Source organism: Thunnus thynnus, chromosome 1 (assembly GCF_963924715.1).
Source record: "Thunnus thynnus chromosome 1, fThuThy2.1, whole genome shotgun sequence".
Lineage (NCBI taxonomy): Eukaryota > Metazoa > Chordata > Actinopteri > Scombriformes > Scombridae > Thunnus > Thunnus thynnus.
In genome coordinates this window covers 4891502-4908754 of record NC_089517.1, presented here as the reverse complement: position 1 = coordinate 4908754, position 17253 = coordinate 4891502, and the positions used below count along the sequence as shown (strand labels likewise).

Genomic DNA, 17253 nt, shown 5'->3' with positions numbered 1-17253 from the left:
CAGAAATCAAGCAGCACTGTTATAAAACAGATGAAACGAGTTCAAACATAAACAAATAAGATGCTTTATTTATCTATTTTTACTTTATTTTAGTTGATTACTCATGTGTATTTGAATATTGCCGTATGTATACGTATATGATGTATATATTTTTTTTTACTATTCTGTAACGTGCATATGCCTTTCTGTACTTTATTGTGTAATAAAATAAAAATTTGATCACAAAAATTAAACAAATAAGATGCTAATAAAATCAATAAGTTCATGTAAAGAGCATAAAAATGCCAGAATAAGAACAAAGTTTGAAAATAAAACAGATAAAAGTGCAAAATGAACAGATGTGCATATAAAAAATACTAAAACAATGACATGAAATAAAAACAGAATTAAAATTGAAATGACAATAACATTTAATAAAACACCATAAAAATATAATTATATAACAAGGAAATATAAAAGTGATGCAATGATGTAAAAGTTGGAAAACAAGTGTAGGTCAAAAGTTTTTCTGGGATTTTCTGGGAATAGTAAACGGAAATAAGAAATAAGAACTGGGAATAGTAAACGGAAATAAGAAATAAGAACTTAATATCACTAATATTACTTAACGAGGCGGCTGTGGCTCAGGAGGTGGAGCGGGTCGTCCACTAATCAGAGGGTCGATGGTTTGATTCCCGGCTCCTCCAGTCCGCATGTGTCCTTGGGCAAGATACTGAACCTCAAATTGCCCCCGATGGCTGTGACAGCGGTGTGTGAATGGGCATTAAAATAGATCCTGATGAGCAGGTTGGCACCTTGCATGGCAGCTACTTCCATCAGCGTGTGAATGTGTGTGTGAATGTGTGTGAATGTGTTTGTGAAAGGGCGAATGTTGACATGTAAAAGTGCTTTGAGTGGTCAAAAGACTAGAAAAATGTTATACAGTCCATTTACCATTTATTCGGCTTTTCAGCAGCTCAGACAGCAACAGAGAAAAACATATTTCAGCTTTAAAAAAGCATTTAAAGCAAAAACAAGCATCAAACATACTTAAACTAAGTCCTGCTGTTGTTAATGTCTTTTATTTAGTTTCCCTCCATTTGCTATTTTAATCATATTTTATCTCTATATTGATTTTTATCCTTATTGTAATTTCCTCATTGTTTAAGTCTTACTGTTTCCTCTTATTTGTATCCCGTGAAGGACATTTGGTGTTTTAAAAAGTTCTATACAAATAATAATTATTATTCAAGCTTAAAACCCCCTCTCACCATGAAAGCCAGGATTATTTAAATGTGATATTTCCTTTAAGTGTTAATGAAAACAAACAGCAGGCTGTCCTTTTATAATTTGAGTTGTGAATTCCTGACTATCCTCACAGATTTTTCATGATGCATATTAAACAGCACAACAGTGATGATCTCTGCTTCTCACCCACTTACTGTGTTCTGTTTCTATTCCTGTAGAGCAGCTCTGAGTCAAAAAAAAAAAAAAAAGTCCTTCAGGAATCAAAACAGGGAAAAAACACAGCTTCTACATGCAACACAACAGTCATGATGATTCACCTGATAACATACACTGGAAACACAGAAAACACCTGCAGCTACAGGCCCCATTATCCTACAGAGGATGTTCATCCACTCAGCACCCACATGCAGCACTTTTGGCCTCCTCTGAGTGCACGAACCAGCTCTCAGAAAATAACTTTCCACTGCACCGACAAAACTCTCAGCATCTCAAAATCCATTAAAACACAAGCGAAATCCCTCATAACAGCCTTCGACATATAACAGACTGGAGCAGTAAACCGGCTTTAGTGCGTCTACTTCAGTGCAGAATGATGTCTGTGCAGAGTTTGTTTTCACATTCACCTGCTGAAAGAGGAAAGTTGCACCATGTACCAACAGTATGAGCAGGATTTGTGACATCATGACTAGTTCGGAGCCAATCGTGCCCCGGTACGCACCTTAAACCAGTGCCATGTGAATGAACTTTAAAGCGAAGGAGGAGACGTCTCGAATCTTACGGTCAAACTTAAATATTTGCATATTCATGGGTTTTTCAATGAGGGAGAAGGATGTAATTTTAATGTCCCCCCTCCAGTCAAGAATCTATTTTTCTTCTTGTTCCTTCACTTTGATGTTTGAGCTTCGCTGTGCAGAATGATTCATGTGCAGAGTTTGACACCAGAAGGCTGTTTTCACATTCGCCTGCTGAAGGTGGAAAGTTTCTCTGAGCTTAAAATGAAGCTTTGTTTATTCAGGAAATCTCATTCTATTATTTTATTTTTTTTTTTTATTTATTCAAATGCCTCATTTTGCAGCCAATCGTGGTCCAATATGCAGCTTAAACAAGTGAGATGTGGAGACTCGAAGCCTCCAGAGCATAAACACTGAGACTTTACAGTGAAGGAGGAGACATCTGATGTCCAGCAGTTAAACTTCTGAAATAAAATATATTTGCATATTAACAGATTGAGGCAGAAGGAGGAGATGCCATTTGAAGGATTTTTAAGGAATTCAAATTTTATGAGGTAAAACCATATCAGACACAGATTATTAGTCAAAGCAGAGTCTTGTTATATGTCCTCAAACGTGTCTGGAGGGGATCTCTAAGGATTTTATTAAACTCACTTTTATGTGAAAAAAACAAATCAGACACCAATTATTATTCAAAGCTGAATATATTTATTATATATACATATATATATATATATCTTAAAATGTCTGGAGGGGATCTTTAAAGCTACACTGATTCATATATTGATAAAAGCAAATATTATGTGTAATGTGAGAAGGGAGTCTTGATTAACCTGCAGAGAATTATCACCCTCAGCTCTACTGAACATTTTAGTGTCTTTCTGTGATATTTTTTTGTTTTATTTAAGGCGCCGAGGCTTTATTGTTTTCACTCTGACTCTATCTGGTTTCCAGCCGCAGCAGCAGGCAGCTGTTATCAGTGAAAAAGCTCTAAAAAGCCGCTGTACACTTCCTGCTCAGCAGCAAACAGACACAGTTAGCTGTAGACTAGCTGGTGAACATAGTGGAGCATTTAGCAGCTAAAGAGCCAGATATTTCCCTCAGGAGTTGGTAGAGAACAAAAACAGAGCTTGACCTTATTAGAAAGGGTATTTATAACGTAAAAGCCAGGCTTTTTTGTTTTTTTTATCCCAATCTATGTTAGATTAAAATATTACTTTTTAATGCTTTATTGAACAGTAAATTAACAAACAACAAGACAAGTCAACCGTGGTATTAACAATCTGGGCATGAGTGTCTGAGTGAGAGAAAACAAAACAAAACTACACAATAAAACTATTAAAAATAATGAAGTCAATTAAAATATATAAATAGTAAATAATACAGCATAAATAATACAATGAATAAAGTTTAAAAAGATAAATTAACATAAATTGGTGTTCGAATTAAAGGTTAGTATATTTATTTAGATTTTCGATTTACATCTAAACTAATTATAAAAACATGGAAAATGGGTGGAGAGTTTTAATAAATCTGGCTTTGTCTATATAATGTTTTGCCATTATGAGAAATGTGTAAATCAGCAGAGATTAAAACATTTTTTCTCAACTGTATTGAAAACAGTGAAATTTAAAAAAAAAAGTATGAGGAACAAAAAAGAGGAAACAAAGTGTCGGGGAATTCAATTATGACATAATAAAATAAAAATAAAAAACATTTGGTAAAGGAGATTGTGCAAGAATGTTTTTACATTCAGTAAAATATATATATATATATATGAGGAGGAAAAAATAAATAAAGGGTACAGATTAATAATCAAGTAACATTAGTCAATAACTTTATATGTTTTAAAATTGTTTGGGTTTTTGTTGTTTTTTGATTTTGCTGCTTGAGATTAAAATGTATTTTTTTAATGCTTTATTGAACACAACATTTAAAAAAAACAACAAGGCAAGTCAACCATGGTATTAAAAACCCTGAGGTCTGTATCACAGAGGAAGTTCATTTTAGTCTGGCTTCACTGGCCATCCTAGATACCCAGTATAACCAGTATAAACAGAATCACAACCAGCTCAGTCAGCTCTGGGTTTTGACTGAGCTATGAGTGTGTTCACATGAAAGAACTTTGTTTTTTCTTCTTTCCTCTCCCATTAATCATCTCACGACCCCTCAGATTTATCTGCTGACCCTTTGGAGGGGCCCGAGCCCTAGGTTGGGAACCACTGGACTAAACTAGGTAACTGTATATAAAGTAGTGTAAACTAGCTCCACCTCCAGCAGCTACAACAGTAACATGCTGCTCTAACACTGATGCTTCACTATTAATAATCTAATGATGTCATATATAATAATATATCAGTCAGAGGGACCAAACCACTACTTTTACTGCAATACTTTAACTACATCAAGCTCATAATACTTATGTACTTTTACTGCAATACTTTAACTACATCAAGCTCATAATACTTATGTACTTTTACTGCAATACTTTAACTACATCAAGCTCATAATACTTATGTACTTTTACTGCAATACTTTAACTACATCAAGCTCATAATACTTATGTACTTTTACTGCAATACTTTAACTACATCAAGCTCATAATACTTATGTAGTTTTGCTATAGGAGGATTTTTCATGTAGGACTTTTATTTGTAATGGAGTATTTTTACATTGTTGTATTAGAACTTTTACTGAAGTAAATGATCTGAATACTTCTTCCACCACAATCTCCATTTCTGCAGATTAACATGTGTCTGAAGTATTATTATGGACATTTAACAAAAAGTTAATGTACAGCCCAGCAAAATGTAATTATTTGAATGCCATGACACTAGTTTGTGCATTCACGGTCCGTACAGGAAGACACCTCTCGACTGTGGTGGCCGTATTAACTTTTACATAGCGCCACCTCCAGGACAAACATCTCTATTGTAACAGCCAGATCACTTTGCTGAGTCTACTTGTGATTCTCAGGGAATGAAACACATCAGTTCAATTGTCACCATCAGCTTTTCTCTAACATCACCCTATAATGAAATAATCTAATTTGATAACTGATCTGATTACATTCATCTGACACTTAGTGAACACATTCATGCAGCCAACAGAATTAACTCATTTAATTTTGGGTGACCTCATGACTTCTCCTCTTACTCCACCATGTGGCCAAAATGCTCCACTTGCACGAGATCTATGACTAAATCTAAACAGTGGATGGATATTTGATGAGTGCAATCATAATCCCTAAATTGATCCCATTACTTCACCTTTTGAATTTAATGTCTTGAACTATTTATTGGATAGATTGCCATGAAGGTTTGAGAGCACATTCATGCTGCTCAGAGGAAGAACTCTAGTCAACTTTGGTGACCTCATGACCTTTTCTGTTTTAACTCCATCCTCCCACTACATACATTGCATTCATCCCAATGACCCCACATGTCTGCTGTCATATCAGTTCTTTGGTGCTGTAAAATATTCCAAAGTGTTGTACCTTTTCAGAGGTGGGTGAGGAATCGCCATCACTGTTTGGAACGTCTTCCTCGTGCCGTGTTGACGGATGAGGGGTGGCCTCTACATCACTGCTGTCCAGACTCTCTAAAGCCTCCTGCAAAAGTCACTAAATACCATATTAGAGTTTTAGAACCCACAGTTTTAGAAATTACATCTGTCATTTTGTTATTTAGAAGGCAAAAAAAATGACAAAAGAATAAGTACTACCTGTCTTTCATGACCATCCACAACAGGAACATATTTGTGACATCTGCTCAGTCAGCTACATTTTTCATCTGTATGGGATACAACAGTCATAACTTTGAGTTCTGTTATGTCAGCTTTCCACATACACACACAATGACATCTTTTGACAGGTGGCTTTCCGGTACCGTCAGCTGATCGATTGCTGCTTTAGTGGATCCATTGTCATCCTAGTGTGAGGCAAAGTGTGTCAGTCTGTAAGCGATATATCATTCCTACACATAACAACAATAACTGTATATTAACATAATTCATTAAGGTTACTTTTAGACTGTTGGCTTCAGGACCAACACTCAAGAAATTCAAAACTGAGGGGGAAAACCAAATTATAATGACTTTATTGGGAAGTTGAGGAACTTACTCCACTGTGTTGAGAGTTGTCCTCAATCAGTGGCGACAGTGTAACAGTGACCCCAACATCAGTCTCATCTGGACTCTCTACAGCTGCCTGCTGAAATAAACAAATACCTCATTTGAGTTTTACGATTCCAAACTATCACAATGCCAAATTTAGATCCATTATGTATGTCATATCAATGGTGTCAGTTACATTTGTATGAGAAAAATAAGTAATACACGCTATTCCCAGTGCTTCACATTATCAAAGTAGGTTTGATAACCTTGACTGCCACTGCAAAAACTTACAATGGAAGGAGTAGGCTCTGCTCCAGTTATGTCCTTATGGTTTTTGTCAATCTCTGTTTTGCCATGCAGGACCTTAGAAATGTTCATAAAATACAAAATTAATTTCTTCTATCTATCTATCTAAATATCTAAAAAAAATAAATAAATAAATAAAATAAAATAAAATAAAATAAAAGCTACGTCACGAGAGCTGACTCGTAACCTCTACGCTCGCAACATCTCGCGATACTTGGCGCATATATATATCTTTCCGCAGCCGGTATTCGGCCTTTCTTTCTCCCGTTAGCGGTGAAGGTGCAACAGTAATCGGTCGTCCCGAGCCCGGGTTCATCCGACACCCTCACCAACCAAGCTGAACTGAGCTCAACCTACACAGCAGCAACATGCCTCCCAAATTCGACCCCAACGAGATTAAAGTTGGTATGTTTTCACTGTCAAGTGGGTAATAAAAGCTTGAAGAAGCTTGTTCACATCCAAGATGGAGTCGTTCGTGCCGGAGAGAAAACGGTAACTAAAGAAGGGGCACGAAACGCGAAGAAGAGAGCTTAAATATCTTAAATCATGTCGCTAGCCTGCAATGTTTTGTTTCTCGCATGTGAAATTTGATACTTTTGTGGTGGTGTAATGAGAAATCTGGTGTCTGGGGCGAAACACGGTCGATTCCACGTGGGCTTATCCAGCTAGCTGCTAATTTAGCATCACGGGTGTTGACAGAACCTGAAAGCTGACGTTTCTTCTTGCTCGAGTTAAAGGAAAGTTTCATAGTTTTTCAAGCGTCTTAAAACAGTCAGGTGTCCATATGAACACACAGGTTTGACTTGCTGTAGTAATTCCTCCTGTTAATACTGGATATTGAAAGATCCCATTCAAATGACTTGTAAGTGATTGCAGCATGAAAAACCTTCTCAATGTTCATTTGGGCTCCTGGTTGTTTTAAGACAGATTTAAAAAATTGTGAACTCGTCCTTTAGTGTAGCCTACGGCATTAAAATGTAGAGTATAATAGGCCAATATTCTTGCACTATACTAAATTGCTACAGTGCAACTAACGCTTGTTACATAAGGTAAGTTAACTAGAAAATGTTCTTTATTAGAGTAGGTTAATTGTTGAGGGCTGAAGCAGTTTGTAAAGATTTACAGGATTTTTAAATTAAGATATCTGTATTCTAAAAGTTCCCAATACTAAATATTTAATTTATTCTAGCTTAATTAGTGTATGTATTGATTTACTATATGCATGCCCTCCTTTTGATTTGACCTACTTATTGATGGATTATTTAGTCAATGATTCTAAATCTTTTTTGCACATAAAGCAAATTTAGTTTAAATGGTGTAACATGGAAACGGCTTCATGAATCTGCAGACAATGTCATTTCTACAATTATTTAATGACAGAAATCAGACATAATGTATGACCACTGAGTGCGTACAAACTGATACTTCCTTTTGAGACAATTAATCCTGCCGTAACATCTGTACGAGCACTGCTCCATAAATTACTCATATTAGCATATATTTTAATGTGTCATTTCTCAGCTCTTTAACAAGCACTTTTTTCTTTTAAAACAAAAGTACATTTATCTGAATCTGAGCGATGTGCCAAATACACCCTACAGTTAATAGTTTGACTAATATTCACACTCATCCCACCTTCTTGTTTCAGTGTTAAAAGTAATGATAGAGGTGTTTCAAATTAAATAGCGTTTGCATAAAATGTTTGGTGTCCCGTCCCATATATTAAGAGATTCAGTTAATCTCTACGGGCCGAAACTCGTCTAAAGAAACACTGATCGACTCAGTCTGTTAATTACAGGGAGAAGTTGTTCAGATAAAGTCTTGAACATAATCTCAACTCAAAACATGGGATTTTGTAAAGGTTCCTCCAAGAGCGTAGACACTGTTCACATCAGTGCCGTGCTCATAATGAAGCAGACCTGTATATTAAGGATGTTTTACAGTATAATCAGTCTTGGTTCTTGTCTTGCAGTGTACATGAGGTGCACAGGAGGAGAAGTTGGCGCCACCTCAGCTCTGGCCCCCAAAATCGGACCTCTGGGTCTGGTGAGTACTCAGATATATTTCTCTGTAGTCGGAGCAGCCTCCCGCCACTATGCCTGTCTGTCCGAGTGACTGAGTATAATCCAGTGGAGGCTCAGATTGACCCAGCTTTAGGAAACAGGGCTGCTCAAACTAATGGACAACTCTGTGCCGAAAAGTCTGGAACAAATCCTGAACCTCTGTTATCCTGCTGAGTTACTGTAAAATGTAACAATAATTATGGCGTTAATAAAATTGTAAGTTACGTTACCTTGTAAGTTTCAGCTTTGGTCTGAGTTCAGTTGTCTTGTTTTGAGGGATCTGTTTTCTGTAGCAGCTGATTTAAGCTCATCACTTCTTGTTTTTTTTCCTTGTCAGTCTCCCAAGAAAGTTGGTGACGACATTGCCAAGGCCACCGGTGACTGGAAGGGCCTGAGGATCACTGTGAAGCTGACCATCCAGAACAGACAGGCAACGGTACGTACTGAACATCTGCCAGAGCTTCAGTAACTCCTCACAGCCTGCTGTGTCGAGTCAGGATGATGAACATTGATTTAATTACTAGAGCTGCAATGATTAGTCGGACAGAAAGTTAATGGCAATTACTTTGACAATTGATCAATTGTTTGCCAAACTTTTGAGCCCAGATCCTCAAATGAGTTTGCTGTTTCTTTGTTGTATGACAGTAAATTGAATATCTTAACATTTTAGGTGTTAATCAGACAAAACAAGCAAACTGGAGACATCACTGTGGAATGCCATTTACCCCCTACAATTATTTAAAAACACTTCATAGATTAAATGATTGAGAAAATAATCAGCAGGTTAAACAGTAATAACTGGTTGCAGCCCTCATAATGACACTCTTGGTTTTCTTCCAGGTTGAGGTGGTTCCCTCTGCGTCTGCTCTGATCATCAAGGCTCTGAAGGAGCCTCCTCGTGACAGGAAGAAGGTCAAGAACAGTAAGTGACTTTGGCATTCTTGAACCAATCAGTATTTCAAACTTCTTTTTTTTTTTTTTTTTTTGTTAAACAAAGAAGTAAGAAAATGGAATGACTGTATTTCATTTATTTTCCAGTCAAGCACAGCGGAAGCGTGACCTTCGACGAGATTGTTGGCATCGCCCGCATCATGAGGCCTCGCTCCATCGCCAGGGAGCTGTCCGGTAAGAACACAAGGACTACGCTACCCCCCCCCACCCCCCGCGTTTTCTTTTGTCCACCTATTAACCATTCAGCCTCCCGCCACTATGCCTGTCTGTCCGAGTGACTGAGTATAATCCAGTGGAGGCTCAGATTGACCCAGCTTTAGGAAACAGAGCTGCCCAAACTAATGGACAACTCTGTGCCGAAAAGTCTGGAACAAACCAGCCTTAAATATTCTCACATTGCTCTAAAAATAAACAAATGAGCCCATGAACATGTCTGACTGTTAACACTTGTTTGTGGTAGATAACAGCCATTGGCTCACTTTTATAATTTATTTTTCTTCAGGAACCATCAAGGAGATTCTGGGTACCGCTCAGTCTGTCGGCTGCACCATCGATGGCCGTCCTCCCCACGATGTCATCGATGACATCAACAGCGGCAAAGTCGAGTGCCCATCTGACTAAATGAGGACGCAAATAAAATGTTGAAAAATCTGAACGTCTTTGTTTTTTGTTTTTTTTTATCCTTTGGTTTACTCAGAAACTATTAATACACTGAAATGAAGGACGAGCACCTGTTCTGATGTTCTGGTTTTGTATCTCGAGCTGAGATTTAAAAGAAACCTGTGAACTAATTTTCAGCAGCAGGTTGTTTTTAGAACTTCAGTTGGTTTTTAAGAAATAAATGAAAGTATCCTCTGAGCCTGAGCACTTGTGCTGTATTGGCTGATCAACTGTTGTCTCAATCACAGGCTCATTAAATGCTCTGACATCCCATAATATTAATGCAGGTGTGCAGCACCAATATAACCTGACAGTTATACTAAAATCAGAATTCCTTGACACTACTGTGATTCTGAGCTTTTCCATCAAACCTAATAGTTTGTTATAAACAGTCATTTCCTTAATGTGCACTAATGTTTGAGGTTACTTGAGTTCAATTTAAAGTATATTTCCATTTTGTGTAGAGCTGCAACAACTTAAATTAAACATTTTGATTAAATCATTTTCAAGCAAAAACAAATATTAAAGATATTTGGTTTCTTCGTGACGGTAAATTAAATCTTCAGGTTTTGGATTGTTGATCAGACAGATATTACAGACTTCACTGTGGGCTCTGACAAACTGTCAGATGTTTTTCCTCGATTTTACAGACGAATCAATTAATCAAAATAGTCTGTAGAGTAATTAACAATGAAAATAATCGTCAATAATTGGTACAACTCAGTCTATCCTTTGATCCTTCATTCAGATTAGACAAACTCCCAGAAAAACCTGAAACTGAGCAAACAGAACTACACTGTAGTAAGAACAGATAAAAACTGCTGCTGTCATCTGTCAGATAAGAATTATATCTGAATCATAAAAAGAATTTATAATAAAGAATTGAACATAATAAAGAACAAGACTTCAGTTATCACATTAATCACAGCGATGTTCATTTTTAGTGTTTCAGTGAATTCACAGACTCACCTGAATTAAACGCAGCCATGATTAATTGATTAATTAACACCTGTGGTTTTCCTGCTATGACGAGTCTATAACTGCATATAATTACCTTCCATCAGTCTCATCTAGTAACGACAGCTGCTTAATGTGATCGTTTATCATCTTAATTACACCAGCAAGTTTGAAATTTGTTAGCTGCTACTGACGATTATTTTCACAATTAATCAGCTGATTTTTAAAAAGTTAAGCTTTAAGTTGATGAATCGTCAGAAAATAGTGAAAAATACCTTTTATGCTTTTCCTGTAGCCAGAGACGTATTCATGTCCAACAGCCCAAAACCCAGATATTCAGTTATATACAGTATCAAAGACATTAATCAATCAACTAATCATTGCAGCTCTACACTGAACTCTAATATTAGATCAAGAAGTTACTTTATTATAAGACGTGTAGAACAAAGCTTCATTTGCTCATTTTTAGTTTGAATTAAAGACAAGTGAAGCTTTGTATTTAAATCTGGTACAAAACATATTTTCTCTTGTGTGAGATCAATGTTTTCTTTTGTCCCTGATAAATAATTTTCTGCTATTATAGCATCTGTTATCATTTTATAGTACGTGAGGTTTGGAAAGGTAACAAGCTGTTGATTCACAGAATAATCAAAACCGTTCAGTGTTTATGCAGCTAAAGTTTGGAACATCTTTCCTATTCAATGCTGTCTTCTTTTAAATATGAGTTTTATTTAATTTAGCTCTTAATTAGTTTCGTGTGTGTTCATGCATGCTGTCAGCCAGTTATGACTCAATGCAGTTTTGCTTTTTATACAAAATATTTATTGGAAATCTCAGCCAGTCATATACAATTCTACAAAAGTATAAATGGTTCAGAAACTCAGCAGATAAGGAACAAAAGGGCCGACTATCTTTTTACTGGATATGAAGTAATGCAGTTTATAAACAAAGCTGTAATCTACTTTTTTTTTTTTTTATCTCTTCTGACAAATGCAGCCTTTATTCCAACATTATTTCTCACATTTTGCAAGTTTGGTTTTCTTGTATTTTGTCAAACATGTTGGGTGTCAGTGCATAGAAATAAAAAAAAACCCAAAACACCTTAAAGTCAAACCTGGGGCATCAAACATCTGGTCAAATTCTTTCATCTTTCTTCAAAGTATTGCCAATTTTAAGACAGTTTTGTTCAAAGTTCTTCTACGGCTACATGTGTTAAGACAACGCTTAACATTTAAGAACTTTGGTTTCTTTTGTTCAATGTAGAAAAACATATTTGTCAAACTAAGAGATCTAAAAAAAAAAAACACCGGTCGACTGTTTATTTACCAGCAGTGTTTTTGGTTGATTGAGGACAGATTAGAGCCAGAATCAGTCACTTTCAGCGCTCAGCGTCTTTGTATTTCTGTCACAGAATCTATTGTTTACTGTCAAGAAATCCAGTTACAGAGGAAACAAAAACAGTGTTTGTATCAAAACGTGGATGTATAAAATGATGAAAATACAAAACGGACAAAGATCGGGATGTAGTCTGACGTCGTGGTTTCGTTGTGCTTTTTGTGTTGTGGGGCGTCTGGTTGGAAGACAGAAAAAAACAAAAGAAAAACAAAAAACTGGACTCTACAAAAACGTACCCTGACCTCCTATGAGCTCATCACAGGTTTGCTGCTTTGAAACCGTGAAGCGTCGATTCGTGTTGACTCTTCTGGTCCAGACGGTGATAACCTCAGAGGAGGTGTCGGGAGTGCATCTCGTCGTTCAGTGGTTTGAACGTCCTCAGTTCTCCACCTCCTCCTCCTCCGCTTCGTTCTCCGCTTCGGGCTCCTCCTCCATGCGTTCCTCCTCCTCCTCTTCCTCCTCCCTGCTCTTATCGTTCTCAGAGTCGGTCTTCTTCTCTTTATCTTTGCGCTTCTGCTCCGACACCTCCTTCTTTCCCTTCTGGCCCTTCTTGTACACTGTAGAGGAAAACAAACGCCCACCGTTAACAGGAAACATGCATCATTAGAAGCTTAATAGAGTCGTTATATTTCACATTAGTATCTGTGTTTTGATCGTTTGCTCCTCCAGTCAGAGCTTAGCAACCGTAACTAAGGAAGGCAGTGGTTTGCATGGGGTTGCAGTAAGAGAGCCTCAACATTTAAAAAAAAAAAAAAAAAAAAAATCAAGAAAAATCAAGAGAAAAAGTGTAAGAAACAGATTAAACTGCACGTTTATCATCTCGAATGTAAGCTGAGAACATTAGACGTTAATAGTGCTGCAACTATTACTTTCATTATCCATTAATCTGCTGATTATTGTCTTGATTAATCGATTAGTTGTCTGGTTAATAAAATGTCAGAAAACAGTAAAACATGTCGATCACTGTTTCCCAAAGACGAAGACGACAAAAATGCAAGTCATCTGGTGGTTTTAGGTTGTCAAATTTGGGTAACTTGCTGCTTTTCTTTGTCGTACATGATAGTGAACTGAACATCTTTAGGTAGCTGGACAACTGAAGCCTCGTTTAAGGTTCAGATAAACGATTTTGTCCTCCATTACTTTAATTGAAAGCACATTATAAAGGGACCTTTTAATGGCCAGCATGAACAAGAGGAATAATTACATTAAGCAAAACCTCTTTCAATATTCATTTGGGCTCCTCATTATTCATTTAGGGCAGACTTTAAAATAGTGAATCTTTCCCATTAAAGCCTGAGAAGACTCACTGATGAACTGACCTTCTAAAGCTTCTCTCAGAGGCTCCAGGAATCGTTCAAACTCCATTTCCTCCATCGCAGCCAAGACGTCTCCTGCGTTCAGAGTTTTTCTTTTGGCTTTCATGGCAAAGTTGTTTGCACTGAGACAAAATACAAAGAGAGAAAAAAACATCTTTTTAACAATGTGGTATAATGGAAAGTTTTACAAATCATATTCAGTGGTTCAGCTTGATAATGACTGAGATGCTCCTTATTGTTTGATGGAAAACTCCTTTTTATTGTCCTGGATCGAACAGAATTTTGTGAATCGGTACTCTAGTCTCTGTCAGACTTTCTAAATGTTTTATTTGAATTCTTACCAGGACGTTGCATACAACACAAACACGCTGGCAGCTTGGGATATGGCTCTCCTTGCCTCTTTTGACACATTCACCCCATCTGGGAGCTGTTGAAAACAAACGGTGCGGAGGAGTTAGCTCAAAGCTACATTCACACATCACACAACACAAGCAGGCTGAGAAAAAGTATTTATTTCCTCAAGGACGTTAACTACTCAATGCAAAAAGAGCAGTGAGCAATAAATGAGTAAAACACAGCAAACTGTTCTTTTTTCTTCTATTACAAAAACATGGAACTTTGGTTTGCTTATAAACCACAGATGATAATTACTGAAAATAATATTAGATTATGGGAGATACATATACAGTAATCCTTTTCTCAAAATACAATTATAGATGTCTGCAGCTTGTATTTTTAGTTTAGTTTTTTTTTTTTTTTATAAAGTATTTTATAATTCCACTTATGTTTAATTCTTATTTTGTGGTATTTCTGTGTTCTTTCTTAAGAGATTTTTTATCTCAAGGAGGCTTCCCTGGTTATATAAAGGTTAAAAAGCAGGTCTTGCCATAGAGAAGAAAATACTTATAGCACTTGTATTTTCTCTTAAAAAGGACAGAATCACAATGTTTCAAGTGTGTCTTAAAACAGCAGTCAGGTGTCCATATGGACATTGAAAGAGGTTTCCCTCGCTATAATCAGTCCTCCTGTTCATACTGGCTAAAAGATCCCCTTCAAATGTGCTTTCAATGTAAGTGATGGAGGCCAAAATCCACAGTGTGTCCACACAGTCATTTAAAAGTTGATGTGAAGCTTATATGAGGATTCAGCAGTCTGAGTTAGTCATATCAAGTGGATTTTTAGCATCAAATTCCCTCTTTGTGTTTCCTCAGACAGTGTTTCCCTGTTGAGCTGTGGTGGAAGTATAGTGACAAAAAGAGGGACTTTGGCGCAAAAAAGACTGTAACGTTGAAAGATATCTACTTGATTTGACTCATTTGGACGCTGAAGCTTCATATTAGCTTCAGATAAACTTTTAAATACATTTTTGTCCCCCATCACTTCCTTTGTAAGTGCATTATGAAGGGATCTGCTAGTGGTCAGTATGAACAGGACGAATGATTACAGCAAGAAAAACATGTTTCACTGTTCATTTGGGCTCCTGACTGTTGTTTTAAAGGTGCAGTGTGTAGAATTTAGTGGCATCTAGCGGACCAGACTTTGCAGAAATGGAATATAATATTCATAAGTATGTTTTAATTAATGCATAATCACCTGAAAATAAGAATCATTGAGTTTTTGTTACCTTAGAATGAGCCCTTTATATCCAACCTACATTGGGTCCTCTTCCATGGAGCCTGTCGTGTTTCTACAGAAGCCCAGAATGGACAAACCAAACACTGCTTCTAGAGGGGGCCTTCTTGTTTTTGGTGAGTTTCGCGGCCACCGTAGGTTATTTAGTTGGTTGCAATCTGCAACCTCACCGCTAGATGCCACTAAATCCTACACACTGGTCCTTTGAAAGAGACTTAGAAATTGTGAACCTGCCCTTTAACACAAAGAGCAATCACATAGCACATATTTATCCCTAAAATGTCCCCTCAAGTAGCTTTAAACTTGAATAACTGTGTGTCCTTTACTCTGCATGTTAACTTGTTGCTCCAGCGCTATCTTTAATAGACTAATTAATAATTATCTGAAAAATAATCCAAACATTTAAGCTCAAATATCAAGTATTTGCTCGTCGTTGCCAATGGTAGAAAGTAACGCAGTACATTCAGTAGTGCTGTTATATTTATTTAAATCTACAGTTAGTTTATAGATTGTTCAGACACAGATAAGATGATTAAAACGAGGCTCTCAGCGCTCACTCACCGCCTCCTTGATGATGCGGGTGATGACCGCGTTGGGAAGGTTCAGGTCTTCTGGTCTTTCTGCCATTTCACTCACCGAGTCTTCAACCCTGCTGTCCGTTAGCTTCACCGTCCGTCACGGTTAACGGTTACCGGTCAGCCGTTACGTCCGTTGCCTCTCGTGTGAAGCCCGAGTGAGCTGCTAACCGACCAGCGCTAACCTGAGCTCCGTAAAGTAGCTAGCTAACGTTACCGGCTCTTTCCGTTTCACCGGAATGTTGAGTTATTAGACGTACGTTATAAAGAAGACGTTAACGTTTTATTAACTCTTTATGACTCGGTGAGAAGCTGCTCGCGTGTCCATCAGAATCGGTTTGTTTTGAGACGTTTCCCGCGAACCTTCCAACCACGAGCCCTCCTCCGTCACCTCTCAACTTCGACCTCTGACGCGTGCGTGACGTACGTCGACCGTTACGTAATTAACATAAAAGAAGAAGAAGAAGAAAAAACACGAGCTAAATAAATTAATTTAAATGATTGAATAAACATTTTTTTAAAAGATTTAAGAATATTAATTATCGTGTTAATTTTGCTCTTTACTTCAAGACTGACACGAGGTTGCTAAGTTTATTAATTATCAATTTAAAATATGGCTGACTGCTTTATTTATAAAATTGTACTATTTGGGTTGAATGAGAGAGAAGCATACGTCATTAATCTTATCTTAGCTTAGCTTATAAATTTTATATTCATAAGTGTAGGTTTGACACCAAAAACCTCTCTTCTCATATTATTATTATTTTCATAAAGAATCTTTCTGTTTCTTATGTGTTGTTTTGTTCCCAAGTATGCACCTCATGTTCATTCATGTGATCAATACAGAGAAAGAGGAAAATAAAAAATAAATAAAATAATTTTATGTCGTCCTTTATTGTTATTATGGTTTACCTATTGGGTTTGGGATATTATTTGATTATATTGTAAGGATCTTATTGGGGTTGAATAGTATTCCATTTTATATATTTCTTTAATTGTATTTACTTGACATATAATTTATGTTTTGCACAACAAATTGCACAAGAATTTATATTTCGATTTCATTGCTGAATGTCTGTATGTTCATGAAATTAAAAAGTTAAATAAAATAAACAACTTGACAAATATGAATAAAACAACGCTTACATAATTAGATTACTAGGTTTTTAGATCTCAAAACAGGTATATATGTATATATATTTAAATATGTTAAATCTGCTGTTGCAATTAGGTTTTTTAAAGCACTGTTCATTTTTCTGATTTTTTTGAATATATTATATTTGGGGGGTTTAGGTTGTCATTTTTTTTGAGACTGTGCTGCGTTTCC

The 17253-nt window shown here is 36.6% G+C and overlaps 2 protein-coding genes and 2 non-coding genes across 5 annotated transcripts; 3 read left to right on the top strand and 1 right to left on the bottom strand.

Annotated features, from left to right (window-relative positions):
• Positions 1–6622: 6622 nt before the first annotated feature.
• Positions 6623–10046, top strand: rpl12 (ribosomal protein L12). Of its 2 annotated transcripts, none has more exons than XM_067604138.1 (6): positions 6623–6782; positions 8350–8423; positions 8778–8876; positions 9281–9362; positions 9479–9565; positions 9894–10046. In XM_067604138.1, the coding sequence occupies exons 1-6, from the start codon at positions 6746–6748 to the stop codon at positions 10010–10012; spliced, it is 498 nt and encodes a 165-aa protein (XP_067460239.1). In that variant the 5' UTR covers positions 6623–6745; the 3' UTR covers positions 10013–10046. The 2 variants fall into 2 exon arrangements, with proteins under 2 accessions (XP_067460239.1, XP_067460322.1); XM_067604221.1 differs by having other exon boundaries at positions 6628–6869.
• LOC137189749 (small nucleolar RNA SNORA65) lies at positions 8464–8590 on the top strand. Its single transcript, XR_010929732.1, has one exon. It is a non-coding gene; the product is annotated as a small nucleolar RNA SNORA65 (small nucleolar RNA).
• LOC137189742 (small nucleolar RNA SNORA65) lies at positions 9641–9767 on the top strand. Its single transcript, XR_010929729.1, has one exon. It is a non-coding gene; the product is annotated as a small nucleolar RNA SNORA65 (small nucleolar RNA).
• Positions 10047–11807: 1761 nt separating the features above from the next.
• Positions 11808–16338, bottom strand: pole3 (polymerase (DNA directed), epsilon 3 (p17 subunit)). The gene is made up of 4 exons (XM_067604334.1): positions 15913–16338; positions 14061–14146; positions 13723–13841; positions 11808–12960 (listed from the first exon to the last, which is right to left on the bottom strand). Exons 1-4 carry the CDS (start codon positions 15976–15978, stop codon positions 12782–12784), a joined length of 450 nt encoding a protein of 149 aa, XP_067460435.1. The 5' UTR covers positions 15979–16338; the 3' UTR covers positions 11808–12781.
• Positions 16339–17253: the final 915 nt, after the last annotated feature.